The sequence below is a fragment of the Culex pipiens genome, chromosome 2 (assembly GCF_016801865.2).
Source record: "Culex pipiens pallens isolate TS chromosome 2, TS_CPP_V2, whole genome shotgun sequence".
Classification (NCBI taxonomy): domain Eukaryota; kingdom Metazoa; phylum Arthropoda; class Insecta; order Diptera; family Culicidae; genus Culex; species Culex pipiens.
In genome coordinates, this window is record NC_068938.1 from 185,899,256 (window position 1) to 185,914,625 (window position 15,370).

The 15,370-nt window shown below is 35.6% G+C and overlaps 1 protein-coding gene across 2 annotated transcripts in view; it reads left to right on the plus strand.

The window, feature by feature from the left end:
- The window catches only part of LOC120430523 (roundabout homolog 1-like), a 224,229-nt gene that overhangs the window by 156,170 nt on the left and 52,689 nt on the right, over positions 1-15,370 (plus strand). For both annotated transcript variants that reach the window (XM_052707253.1, XM_052707254.1), the window contains exons 3-4: positions 8,275-8,871; positions 13,668-13,937. In XM_052707253.1, the coding sequence (XP_052563213.1) occupies positions 8,275-8,871; positions 13,668-13,937 (867 nt within the window). The remainder of the gene's footprint in view (positions 1-8,274; positions 8,872-13,667; positions 13,938-15,370) is intronic.

Sequence of the window (15,370 nt, forward strand, 5' to 3'; positions counted from 1 at the left end):
AATTTCTATATGACAGACTTGGTTTTTCAGTCTCGTAAATATTTTTACCGGAAAGCTCATCCAATTTCCCATAAGTATTGGATGGATGTAAGAGCTTACAGATATAAGCTTATTTACTTTCCAGGTTTTTACCATACTGAAAAAAATATTCTATTTTCAGTTATTAGCAATGTAATTAAGCTTATATCTGTAAGCCCTTACAAACAATTGAAATGTTGTCAAAGACAAACTTATGGGAAATTGGACGAGCTTTCCGGTAAAAATATTTACCAGACTGAAAAACCAAGTCTGCCATATAGAAATCGCCAAAAACCACCAAAAAAAAACCATTTTTTCAACATTTTTATTTTAAAACTGCTGTATCTTCCCAAGAATTGGACATAGAACAATGGTCAATATGGAGACTTTTATGTAAAATTGTCTGGGGAATCGATTCCCACTACCGGTTTTTGAAAATTTAAATGTTTAGACCACTTTCAAAAAAACAGTTTTAGTAAATGATTTTTTGTATTTTTTTAGGAGCGACATACCATCCTGCATTTTTCGTCAGTCTTTTGGTAACATTTTAGGCTATTCCCTCAAAAACTTTGAACGAAAAATAATCGTGACATCACCTTTAAATTTAAGTTTTAGACTAAAAAATCGAAAAATCTTATATAAGTGGCGTGTATTTTTGTTTCAGTGTATTTTTTCAGAAAGTTCGTCCTCTTTTTGATACGATGAAACGGCTTCGAGATACAGTAATTTTCAAATTGCAAAATACCAAAATATTTAAATAACTTACGCCCTTCTCGAATGTTATTTTCGAGTACAATTGGCTGCATATAAACAAAAATGGCTTAAATAGGCCTAGGATAACATGTCCACAAAGTTTCATTGAAATCGGAGAGGGTCGGGTACAAAAGTACCAGAAAAATTCCTGATTTGAGCTGGAATTGCTCATTATTACAGTTTTACTAAAATCAACAATTTTCAAAATATCAATGAATTCATGAATTTATTGATGTTGTCCCAAAATCCAAAATTTGTAAATAGATCACAAAATCTTTGCATTCTGATTTGTTTGACTTTAATTTTTTTTTTCAATGAAAAATTCAATTTATTAAAAAAAATTCACTCGATTTTTTTGAAGAAATTATGGGACAAAAACTTGATAGAAAATTTGCAATTGCCTGAAATAATAAAAAATTGGAAAAATAAAATTTATTTGAATTTTGTGCATCAATTAAGCAAGTTATTTTTTAATTACTTATTCGCTGCAATTTAAAAAAAAGATCTCTGAACTGCTGAGAAATTGATATTTATTCAGCTATTTAAGCTGTTTGATTAACTTTTAACTCAAATCAACGCGACTTGGACAAACTTTACCCCCTTGATGTTTTTTATTTTTTATTTGTTACGGTGGAAAAAAAATCCAACAAAAGAGTATGACGAACGTATTGTTTTTTGCCGAGCTATGATGCTTTGCTATGCTATTGTATGAAAAATGTATCATTTTTGGAATTTATCACAAATTTCCTTCACAAAAATATTCCCAAGAACAATTTTGAGTGAAAAATCGATCCATTTTAATTTAAAAAAAATTTGTGGTTTTTTGATAAAATGCGCAGTTTACGATTAAAATCTGTTTTAAGGTTAAAAAAGCAAAAAATAATGTAATTTCCAAAATCAGTGTTCATCTTCGTCAATTTTGAAAGGGCAAATGGCGAATTTACAAAAAAGGACGGTTGGCGTTATCCATAAAGTATGTCACGCTAAAATCGGACAGAATTAACCCCCCCCCCCTCCCCCCTATGTCACACTTTGTCACGCTGGCTCTGACCCCCCTCGAAAAGTACGTCACGTTTTGACGGACCTCCTCCCCCACCATCTTGTTTTTTGTACGATTTAAACATCGACGTCGTCGTGCTATCTTGTCGCACCCGCCATTTTGACGTTCCGAGAAAAACGCGTTTTAATGTTTGACCTTGAATATTCAAAAACGAGAGCATGCAATGTAAACAATAACAAACACGTTTTGTTTGGCTCACCATTCTGTGCATTGTCCCAAAGTTTGGTTGAAGTTGGTTGCTGGAGTCCCGACAAATGTTTACGGTAGTCTAGCTTGTACGTGCGTCAAACGCATCCTGACCTGAAATCCCTTTGGCCTTTTGTCGCACTTACATCAATTTTCAGGGAGTGACAAGATAGCACGACAAGATTAAAACTACTTTCATATGTAAAGTGACAAAAATGCACGGAGTTTTTTCGGTTTTTGTTGAATATCTCAGGATTGAAATCGAATTTTGGGGATCTTTGAAGGTCAAAAGGTGAGACATTGTGAGCTGCACAAAATGGCGTTCTTAACTCAATTTGGCCCAAAATGCACGTACGACAAGTTAGCACGATGGCGACGACATGATTTATAAAAATAATTATTTTTAAATTCGGTGTTCAATCGAGAAAATTTAGGTTTTTTTGTTTGAATTTTGGTTTTTTTTTATGTTGTTAAATGTTGTATTGATATAAATCATCAACATTTTGTTTTAATCTGATGATTTGATTTTTATCTGTCATCAAAAACTTTTTTTTCTAAAAGCTTTGAATCGTGTGTGATTTATGAGTAAAGTTTTAACTTTTTTAACTGAACTTTATACTTTTTTAGGCTAATTTTAAGACTGAATTTTAAAAAAATCAAGAAATAGTCGAGTGTGACGTCACAGTCTCACGTACCCCCCTCTCCCACGTGTCACACTTTGTCACACTTGCGACAAACCCCCCCTCCCCCCTAGAGCGTGACGTACTTTATGGATGACGCCTTTTGCTTCGAATTAAATTCGATTTCTTCAGAACTCGCCGTATTTATTGATCTTGACAAGGCCTTGTTTGAAACACAAAAAGTTAAAAATGAAAAGAATAGTGGTGGCAAAGTTCAAAGCTCAAAAATGTTTTTTAAATATTATTATTAATAAATGTAAAATCGTTAATGCTACGAAAAGGACTTTTAAATTCAATTGGCAACATTTGTTATTTTTGGGTAAAAAGTCTAGTCGATTTTGAACAACCTATTGAAATTAAACTTTTAGAATGGATTTATTTTAAATCAAACAAAACACTTCAAAATAAAATATTGATATTATGTTTTAAGGATAAAAGATAAAAAAAAACAATGATCAAAAAAGGTAAAATAACTTCAAAGGATCCATTTAAATTTAAAATCATCAGAAAAAAGTTGAGCATACCTGGCCAACGTCCATGTTTAGAGGTCTAGGCCGCACGGAAGCCCACCGGATTAGCATAGATAGTGATCTCAAAGTCGTGTTTTGTCCGTGTCATAAGTCACCAGGAACGCCTTCCCTCCGCCTACCACCACGACTCTCCTTCATCCCAGTCGCTTGATAGCCCATAAATTGCCCCCGGTGTTCATACCCCGAACAAAAAAAAACTGATTAATGAGACTCATTTGTAAGGCGTGGACGGACGGCCCTGTTCAACAGCTGAGGCTCCAGACTGAGCCAGGCGGAAGGTTTATGATCCGTGAACTTTTCGGTCAGCTATTGCGCGATTACGACGCGAGGTTGGACCTAACTTTATGACGACGGGAGGCGCTGCAGAACTTCCAGGAAGACTCGCGCGTCTCTGATTTCCCTGATCATCAAGGCACTCGTCTCATTAGTCACGCGGAGAGACAATTTGCCTGTAGGCGCAGCCGGCTAATCCTACTTATTATTAGTCAGAATCCTCCCCCGCGCAAGCGCGCGGATTGAATCTGGCGCCAGTTTGGAACAAAGGCTAAAACCGAACCTCATTATCGACCCTGGACTCTGTCTGACTAAGTCGGCAGCAGAACTAAGCAACTGTCTAGTTCGATCGGTAAATCTGTCATCTAAGTCTCTAAGCAGTGCTGCACTTTGCCTAAACGCAGTGACTTTTGTGAGATTTTTATTACCTTGACGGTTGACGCTAACGAGAGAGGCTGATTTGAATTGTGTGCCAAGTCTGAGCTAAACTGAAGCTTTGCAGTAACGATCGAAGAATTGATCTCCGTGGGAGGACAGTCTACTGAGCACCAGCGTAAGTTGTGTCTCAAGGGAGTGTAATTTGGAGTCGGTTGTTTTTGTTCTAAACCGACGTGACGTACGTGGCATCTGGAAGTTACATCAAACGTTTCGGTGGAGGCGTTTTAGGGAAATTTGCTGTGAATAATGTGTTGTTGTTCACGTTATTAGTAAGATTTGAAGTTTTATTAGTTGTAAATAGATCATTATGAAGAATTTACTGATTTTCAACTTCAGCTAACCAAAAAGCAAAACACCCACCTCATAAATCTCGGTCACTTTTTCGCCATTATCATCCTCATTTTAAGGGCACGTGGCATCATCCTTTTGCCGGGCAACATCACCGGCTGAGCTTTTCTTCTCTTGCCTTCTCCAAAGAACTCTGCTTTCAGCTGTAGAAGACCAAACCAGAAAAAGCTGCTTGTTGCTGCCATTTAAACTTCCATTAAATTTTGATAAATCGCTTGTCCGACCCGGAACGGATGTGTTTCATAATCTCTGGCACCCAGAAATTTTCCTCTTCCTTTCGGAAATTTTGCTGATGAGGTGACCTTCAAAAGCTTTAGGAAATGGTCGCAACAGCAAGTATCTGTTTTTTGGCGATTAAAGAAATTTGATAACCATTCAGTTTAGTTTCTGATTCAAAATATCTAAAAATACTTTAAATTATAAAAAACATAATTTGTTACAACTGTTCCCGAAATTTTCACTCCAGCATTCATCTTCTTATTTTAAATTTTAATCAAATCTGCCTAGTTAACATCAGACATCTGCCTGACACCGAACGCCTGTCTCGGCATTTTTCGGTTGAGTTGCTGCCATGGCAGATAAGCTTTCCGACGAAAAAAAAAGCATCGATTACAGAAGCTGCCCACCACCGAGTAACAACATTTCCATGCAGATTTGGCCACCACCGACCGCTCCTTAATCCGAGATGAATGGCGTTGAGAATAAAAGAGAGATTTTCCTCCCAAAATGTTTCCAAATTTATGACGTCAGCATTTGGTGAAGTATACGATAAAATGCTTAAAAAAAATTGTGATTTTTTTTCCAAGGAAGAAAATTGATATGACCTGTATCAAAAAAATATGTCACACGGGAATCAATAGTCCAATTACAACCAACTAAAAGGCACAACTATTTCCCAATTCCCTTCTTTTTTTTGCAAATCTAGTTTATTAACACACCAGCTGTTGTCACACGTCACACGCGTGTTCGACTCGTTTCACGAGGGATTGCTTTTTGCAAAAAGTGTCCAAAAATAGCGCAAGCCCTCGTCAATCCGTCCCTTCCAGAGGGGCGTTGGTTGCCATCAACCCATCAACCAAAACATCCACCAGCAGCAGCAGCAGCATCCCAGTCACTCCTAATAACTTTTTGGCCGAGAACAGCCCCCCACCCATCCTCCTCCTGCTCCTCCAGGCAACTTTCGACGTCGACATCCGCGTCGAATTCGTTATTCAAAAAGTGCATATATTGCATTAACATGTTTCGCTTTTGGATCACGTGACAGCCCAACCATTCCAGAACATCGGAGTGTTTCGAAAAAAGTTATTTTTTTACGTAGAATTCGAGACTAGTTTGTCGAATCGAACATTGCACAACTAGTGCATTTTTCATGGCTGCTGCTGACGAACGGCCAAAATTCGGATGTGAATTAAATTTGAATAGTAAATTTATACCAGAGTTGGTGGAACTTTTTGGCTTTTTCTCCAGATTATTCTATTCCGGCTGGCTGGTGAGACCGTTCCCAGCTGGTGGCTTCAACGGGCCAATGCACTCACACACCTGGTGAAGGATGGAGTTCGATTTTGGGGGTAGCATCCTAGGCATCGGAAAGGCACTGGCATCGTCGTCGGTTCAAGATTTCGAATCTCTTTGCCCTAACAAGTTCAGACGCAGAGAAAGGTAAATGTCGGCTTCTCTGTGAAAACAAAAAACAAAAAACAAAAAACAAAAAACAAAAAACAAAAAACAAAAAACAAAAAACAAAAAACAAAAAACAAAAAACAAAAAACAAAAAACAAAAAACAAAAAACAAAAAACAAAAAACAAAAAACAAAAAACAAAAAACAAAAAACAAAAAACAAAAAACAAAAAACAAAAAACAAAAAACAAAAAACAAAAAACAAAAAACAAAAAACAAAAAACAAAAAACAAAAAACAAAAAACAAAAAACAAAAAACAAAAAACAAAAAACAAAAAACAAAAAACAAAAAACAAAAAACAAAAAACAAAAAACAAAAAACAAAAAACAAAAAACAAAAAACAAAAAACAAAAAACAAAAAAACAAAAAACAAAAAACAAAAAACAAAAAACAAAAAACAAAAAACAAAAAACAAAAAACAAAAAACAAAAAACAAAAAACAAAAAACAAAAAACAAAAAACAAAAAACAAAAAACAAAAAACAAAAAACAAAAAACAAAAAACAAAAAACAAAAAACAAAAAACAAAAACAAAAAACAAAAAACAAAAAACAAAAAACAAAAAACAAAAAACAAAAAACAAAAAACAAAAAACAAAAAACAAAAAACAAAAAACAAAAAACAAAAAACAAAAAACAAAAAACAAAAAACAAAAAACAAAAAACAAAAAACAAAAAACAAAAAACAAAAAACAAAAAACAAAAAACAAAAAACAAAAAACAAAAAACAAAAAACAAAAAACAAAAAACAAAAAACAAAAGACAAAAAACAAAAAACAAAAAACAAAAAACAAAAACAAAACACCAAACCAAAATGACCAAAATGACCAAAATGACCAAAATGACCAAAATGACCAAAATGACCAAAATGACCAAAATGACCAAAATGACCAAAATGACCAAAATGACCAAAATGACCAAAATGACCAAAATGACCAAAATGACCAAAATGACCAAAATGACCAAAATGACCAAAATGACCAAAATGACCAAAATGACCAAAATGACCAAAATGACCAAAATGACCAAAATGACCAAAATGACCAAAATGACCAAAATGACCAAAATGACCAAAATGACCAAAATGACCAAAATGACCAAATATGACTTAATATGACCAAATAAAAATTAACCAAAGCCAACTAATGAAAAATATGACTTGAATGACCTAAACGACCTCAATAACTCAAATGGTTGTACCGAAAATTAAGAAAAATAACTCAGGGATGCTTTATACTCTCAGCACTTGAAAAATTCATGTTTTTGTTTAGTTTTGAGTTTTTAGTTGAACAAAAAAAAAACAGATCAACAGAATTTTTGTCGAGAACTTCCCGTAGACGAAGCACTCACATCGTTGAAATAGAGTTGTTGAACTTCGCTTTCTAGCAATTTATGCTGCTGCTGCTGCTGGATATTCTAGCAATAAGTAGATGCCTCTGAGCCCGAGGTTTAAAGTGTCGAAACTCTCGAATAAATACATGCCATCCAAGTTGGTGAATATGCTTAATGCTCAAATACGGGCAAAGAACGGCTTGGCTGGAGTTTCACCCCCAGAAACAGAATAAAAAGGGATAAATATTCATTATTCCTCCAGGTTCCACACACTCCACACACACACACATAATGCGATGCTCGTTGATTTCAATGGATTATACCTACATCCACCTCCTACATAAAGCACCAACTATAGACTGTTGCCAAAGAACGCCCTGGTGCACTGAAAATATGGAAATCCTTCCCAGCCCCGGGGCAGCATCCGCCGAGGACGACAAACCTGAGACAAACGTCGACGTCTCTGGATTCCAGCTTCCATATTCAGTTTTTTTTTTCTTCCCCTTAAGAACTTCTCCCCCGCAATCGAGACAAAGAGATTTCAGGTGTGCTGCAACTGGAGCTGCTGCTGCAGAACTGCAACTTCTTCGGGGAGAAATAAAACTGTCTTCCCAATGTGGTTCTCGAGGAAGAAAGAATGTTCAGCATTTTAGAGCGATGCAACTTTGTTGCTTTGCAGGTTTTGCAATTCTGTAACGAAAATCAATTTGTTCTGGGGAAGTGTCGAGGGAGTTTAAGGGTGGAGCTTGGGTGGAATCGGATTTGTCGAGTAGTGAAAATCTAAATTGTTACAAATTCGGATTAAAAATAACTAAAGCGAATAAAAATGTATACTTTTTTATTAGTATAATGTTGGCAGTCAACAAGAAATCGATGCAATCACTTTCCAGGAAGAATTAGATTCTCTTATGTTTTTACACTGTTTTTACCAGCAACCCAATCTAATCCTCTGTTTTTCTCTCTCCCTCCCCCCTCACAGCTCAATACCGCTCCCCGCGAATCACAGAACACCCCTCGGACGCGGTCGTCCCCAAAAACGACCCCGTCACGCTCAACTGCAAGGCCGAGGGCAAACCGGCCCCCATCATCCAGTGGTTCAAGGACGGTGACCTGGTCAAGCTGGATTCCAACCACGTCCTGCTCCCGTCCGGGTCGCTCTTCTTCCTGCGGACCGTCCACAGCAAAAAGGACCAGGACGATGGGGTGTACTGGTGCGTGGCCAGCAACAAAGCCGGAACGGTTCACAGTCGGAACGCGACCCTGCAGGTGGCGGTTCTCCGCGATGACTTTCGAGTTGAGCCGAAGAATACGCGGGTTGCGGCCGGGGAGACGGCCCTGCTGGAGTGTGGCGCCCCGAAGGGCAATCCGGAACCGACGATCATCTGGCGGAAGGATGATGTTCAGCTGGAGCTGGATGACTACCGGAGTGGGAAGGATTTGGCCCGGGTGCGGATGGTGGATTCGGGGAATCTGCTGATTAGTGACGTGAGGTCCGGGGATGCTGGGCGGTACCAGTGTGTGGCGCAGAATACCGTTGGATCGAGGGAGAGTGTGTACGCGAAGTTGATGGTGCTTGGTGAGTTTTGAATGTTTTACTTTCTTTAGTTATTTTTTTTAAGCTTATGAAGAACACTGTTTATTTATTTGAAAACTCTGCTATTCTCACTTTTCTTGTTGAGTCATAATATGAAAACATTAACTTTCAATAAGCTGTTAAATATAAGATTGTTCTAATGTTTGGTCCTATCTTAGGAAATACCGGATTTTTTTTTAACTCACGCAACTTGAAATGTAGACTTTTTTAGCATTAAGCTTGTCTTAAGCTGGGGTTGTACTGAAAGTTTTTTGGTAAACAAAACAAAATAAATCAATTATTCATTCACCCATTACATTATTTTAATTTTGGCTCTAAATAAGGTCAAAAAGAAGTAAACTTTACCTAGGCAAAATTTTCCTAGCCGTGCAATGGATGCAAAATGAATTTGTATTCTGATTAATTTTCACTATCCACGTCAGTTGAAAAGAATTTCAATATTTTTTGTGAATAAAATGTGCTGTTTAAATAATAACATCGATGAAATTGCTACAATAAATAAAAACAAAAATAATGCAGAAAAAAATAATTAGTTTATATCTGTAAGCCCATACATCCAATTGAAATGTGGTCAAAAGCAAAATTATGGGAAATTGGACGAGCTTTCCGGTAAAAATATTTACGAGACTGAAAAACCAAGTCTGTCATATAGAAAATGCCAAAAACCACCAAAAATCCCGTTTTTTCAACATTTTTATTTTTAAAACCGCTTTATCTTCCCAAGGATTGGACATAGGACAATGGTCTATATGGAGACTTTTATGTAAAATTGTCTGGGGAATCGATTCCCACTACCGGTTTTTAAAATTTTTGACGTTTAGACCACTTTTCAAAAAAACAGTTTTAGTAAATGATTTTTGTATTTTTTTAGGAGAGACAACCGCTTTATCTTCCCAAGGATTGGACATAGGACAATGGTCAATATAGAGACTTTTATTTAAAATTGTCTGGGGAATCGATTCCCTCTACCGGTTTTTAAAATTTTTGACGTTTAGACCACTTTAAAAAAAAAACAGTTTTAGTAAATGATTTTTGTATTTTTTTAGGAGAGACATACCATCCTGCATTTTTCGTCAGTCTTTTGGTAACATCTTAGGGTATTTCCTCAAAAATTTTGAGCGAAAAAAAATCGTGACATCACCATCAAATTTAACTTTTAGACTTAAAAATTGAAAAATGACATAAAAGTGGCGTGTATTTTTGTTTCAGTGTATTTTTATCAGAAACCACGTCCAATTTCCTACAAGTTTGTCTTTGACCACTTTTTGATATGAAGCAACGGCTTCGAGATACAGTAATTTTTAAATTGCAAAATACTAAAATATTTAAATACCTTACGCCCTTCTCAAATGTTATTCTCGAGTACTATTGGCTCCATATACACAAAAATGACTTATATAGGCCTAGGATAACATGTCTACAAAATTTCATTGAAATCGGAGAGGGTCGGGTACAAAAGTACCAGAAAAAAACCTGATTTGAGCTGTTTGTAAACTATTCAAAAAACTGAAATCGTGTATTTTTGGCAGTTTTTTCATTGAATGAGGCACAATTTCCAATTTTGGGATCACAAATTGGAAAAGATTTCAACTAAAACCAGAAAATAATTTCACGAATTTATCGTTTTTTGCAAATTATTGAAAATATTAAAAGTGAGCAATAAAAAAAAACAAAATTATCGAGTTTAAGTAACTTTTCTGTGACCAAAGAGTACAGTTTTCATCATTAGATCGTCCAGAAAAGTTTGCATAAATTTGACACTAGTTTATAAACATTCGAAAATCTGTACCTCGGGATGAGAATTTCTGATTGATTTTGTATCTTTAACAAATTTGCAGATTATGACAGGGAAAATTAAAAAAAAGTTACATTTTGAAAACTAACCCATTTTTTGACACAAAAAGTAAAAAAAATACCAAAATCGTATCTTTTTAGTTTTTTTTTATTTTGCAATATTTTAGTGGATTAAATGAAGCAATTTTTGAGCCACAGAGAAGCATGATCAATTATTTTCGAACGCATTCGACGAATTTTTGAATAAAAAGATTTAAAAATTTACTAAACTATACTTTTATTATTTCTAAATTTATTTTTAATCGGGTAATTTCACTTAGAAACATGTACTTTTTTAGATTTTTTGAACAAGTTTCCATGTATGTCCATTTCTGAAAATATCTAGAGATTTTTTGAAAAGGTAAAAAACAAAATTTTCGAGAACAAAACACTGATGAAGTCTGCAAGTAGTAGACCAGGGGTGCCCAAAGTATGGCCCGCGGGTCAAACGTGGCCCGCGAGGTGATATTTTGTGGCCCGCGGACCCATTTTGAATGATCATGTAAAATGGCCCGTTGACCACTTGTTAAGTGATTTTATACTCTTTCAAAATTATGGTTTATTTTAAGCTTTTATATGCTTATCTTTTTTATTTTTTTGTAAATAAAAAGAAACTTATGATTTATCAATATTTTGATCCCCACTTTAGGATACAAATAATTTGTTCAAAATATTTTATAATTAAAAAAACTTCACACGTTTCAATGTGAGTGAAACTGGTAAATATCGTCAAAACTTTCATCAAACATTTTTAGAAATATAAAAAATCGTTCAAGTTTGACTCAGGTAGAATTCTGTAATAGTTGCAAAAATAAAAGTTTTCTTTATTAATTTGCAAGTCATATTGACCCTTTAATGAACTGACCCTCAAACTTACATTGCACTTCCTTAGGGATTCGAACTAATTACAGTTAGATAACAAATCTGATTGAATATCAACTGATTCAGGCAGATAAAATGTGGAAACCGGAGGATCAAGTTTGCAGCAAATATTTTACAAAGTTTTCGTCGATCAACCCACCCATTATTAAAAAATTGACCAAGAGTAAAAACATATTTTCAAAAAACTTAAAAAAATGAAATTTATTTGAAATTAATTAAATATGCATTCCTTTGCATTTATATTAATTGCGCACGTTTGGGTTTATTAGAAATAATTTGAATTTTAGTGAATTTTCGATGAAATAAATAAATGTTGTATCGCTTTTTTTGAAAATAATGATTGCAGGTTAACTATACGGAAGTTTAAAACATTTTCTAAAAGTTTTTTTTTCCATTGAAATGTTGGAATTCTGGATCTCAACGATTTTTATTAGCCACAGTTAACTTATAGAAGAATTGTTCAACATGTAATGTCACCACCATTAAAATAACGTAATTAATTTTTTTAACAACCTTTTTTTGTAAATTTGGCCCGCAAGCTCATTTGAGCTTCAAATTCGGCCCGGCCTCCAAATACTTTGAGCACCCCTGCTCTACACAGATGTAATTTCACCATATTTTTCACTGTTTTTGTAACTATTGATACGATTTTCAATTCGAAAATTGATTGTTAAATTTTCAATCAGTAAAAAATGCTTTCATAAATTAAAAATCTTGCAAAAAATTTAAAATGGACCACATTTATTACGTAAGCGACTTGAAATGTAAGGCCTAATTTTAAAATTTGAAAGCTTTTTTTTTCAAAAGAATCGAAAATTTAATAGTTACTCCCTTTGTCAGTAAAAAAATAAGGCTTATTGGATAACACTGCTTTTATCTAAATTTTCTAAATTATTATTCTTGGCAATGCTCTATTACGAGAAATTTTTGTCGTTTTTTCTGCAATGAACATGCATTGACAAGGAAGGTGGAGTTGGGGCAAAAATACACACAAAAAAATATTTCAGAATGTTACATCATTTATGATGTAACACTATTGCACGTCATTAAACATTTAAATTTAAATGCAATTTGATGTAAATTTGCAACAAATTATACGTAAAAACATGATTTTACGTGTGATTCAACCGTTTACGTCGAATCTCAAGTTTACATCAACTGAGTTTACATGTGATTCATTTTTTCCGTGTCGAGTAAATTCACATATTTTTTTCTGTGTAGTTTGGAAATTATTTCTCTGAACGATATAAAATTGCGATTTAATAGAATTGTACTTTGGTGAAACCAATGATAAAAATAGTTTTTTGGATCATGGGAAAGTCCCCAGCTAATGTTGTGCCGATTTAAAAATACAAATGAAATACTTTTCCGGTACATGGACAATTGATCAGGGGTTGAAATTTTAAATAAGGTTTATTTTTAATATATTTGACTTCGTGTTTTGCGATTCTGTTTTTTTTTTGTTTTAAGGAAATGGATTTTGTGGTGCTTTTTGAAGTCTCCTTACAAAACCACTCGCTAATTAAATGCACGGGCCGCAATAAATCTTCCTTAATTGGGTGCTATTCTAACGATTGACCGCGCGTAGATTTATGGCCTTTCTATTCAAATATGGTCCACTCCACTCTCAAACTTCTTTTGACCGTTACCAATTTCACAAGGACTCCTTTTCGATTGCCCTCTAGGCTGGCGGCAGGCCTTGCTAATTAGCACCGAAACCACAAGAACTGGACCGTCGGCGCGTGAGGTCATAATTCTCGCCCGAAAAAAGAGCTCCGCAAAACGTGTTGTGTTCCCTTTGTGATCAAAGGCAATAAATTTCCGACGGGGTAGCACCTGTCCCCCGGGAGCCAATTAGCAAACCAAATTGAATTATCATCTTTGATTTTGGTGGTCAGGTTGGAAGGTTTGTTTCTAGGGTGATTAACCTTTAACTAGCTTATTTGATTTGAAGTTTTTTTTTCAACAAGAATTGCTGAATCGGATAGATACGAAGAGTGCAAAAATAATCGAATTTCGCAATATATTTTTAATTTTAATTTGTGTTTTTCCCTTCCCAACAGTGAAACCATACTTCATCGCCAAACCAGTGGACGTGACCGTGCTCGAAGGTCAGCGCGTGCAGTTTCAGTGTGCCGTCAGCGGTGATCCCTTCCCGCAGGTCCTGTGGAGCAAGGAGGACGGCCACATTCCGGTGGGCCGGGCCGAGATCCTCGAGGAGGACCGCAGTCTGGTGATTCGGAACGCCACCCCGGACGATCGCGGACAGTACATCTGCGAGGCGCACAACTCCGTCGGCCAGATTAGTGCCCGGGCCAATTTGGCCGTCAATAGTGAGTATATTTTGGACCAAATCTGGGCCATTATGATGATTCGAACCGTTAAAGGATACAAAGAAGTGCGTTTCTTTTATTTTCCCCCGCGAGAGAGAACGGAAAAAAACATCAGGTTTTGCCGTGTTCAAATATTTAGTACCATAAATACCTCCCATTGTGGCCACCAAACTCCGCGGCAGATGAAGGGACATTTTATTGCCCCACGGTTCCGTCGATAATCCCTGCTCGGGTGTAGCGATAAAGTATCACTTTTATTGCGATATCCGTGCGTGGTGACTGGTTGGCTGGGTGGCGGGAAAAAAAGAGTCATGATTCGTTTTGCTATTATTATGGATGGCTGAGGGTTACCAGGTACCGCAAGTTCTACAAAGTTTTATTCAAAAAAAAACAAAAAAAAACATAATGTTACAGACGTCCTCCTCACAATCAAAACTGGTTAGGAAATCATTTTTTTTGTTTCGTTTTTTTCCGAAAATACTCAAATTATAAAAATTGGAAACGAAACAAAATTTTGTATGCTTTTTCACCTTATTTTTTGCAAATTACTAACATTTACACAATACCATATTTTGTCCAAAGCACTCAATTTTTAAAAATTATATAAATTAATATAAATTTTAGTATTTTCAAAAATTTACAATATTTTGTGAATATGGTAGTGCTTTAAAAAAAATTGAAAAATTCCACAAAAACAATTCGGATGAACAGAAAATGACCATAAAATTTCCTTTCGCTTGAAACCTATATTGCAAATAATGAAAATTTGAGTTTTTCAAAAATGTACGATATTTTATGAAAATTTAAATATTTTCAAATAAAAACTATTATAGTGTTATGCATGCATAACAAACAGAGTTCGGAAACTCACTCACGGGTTACTCAACCATGAGGAAAAACTTAGTTACCTGCGAGTAAATTACTCAACACTCTCGGTGAGTGTGAGGGCTTTGCTCATTTACTCACAAAGAGGGCTATGAGGGCTCATGAGGGCTATTTTCGAAAACAAATTTCGAGATGTCAAACTCTACATTGGTGAATTTCTTGCTCACTCAACAACGGAAAAGTAGTCCTGATGGTACAGGCGCAGTGCTATCAATTAGAAGTTTTTTTTTATCACAGTGGTTCAAATCCTGATTTTTATCTGTTTTTTTTTTCAGCGAGTTTTGTCCTACCGACGGATAGGTCGGAGGTTGTTTAGACTAGGAATGCATCTGCGGGTGGATTTTAACAGCTTTACCAGCAGTGGATGGCCGTGTTGCTGAGGTAAGTGGCCACTCCCGGTCGTCGACAGTTGTATAAATGTGTTATGCTGCAGAATCGGGACATCCCGAAGAAGTTGCAGTAGCCGCCGGTGGCTTTGGCTTGGAGGTTCACTGATAATTTAAAAAAGCCGATCCAGTGCTTTGGACAGCTTTAGGCTAGGGCCACCG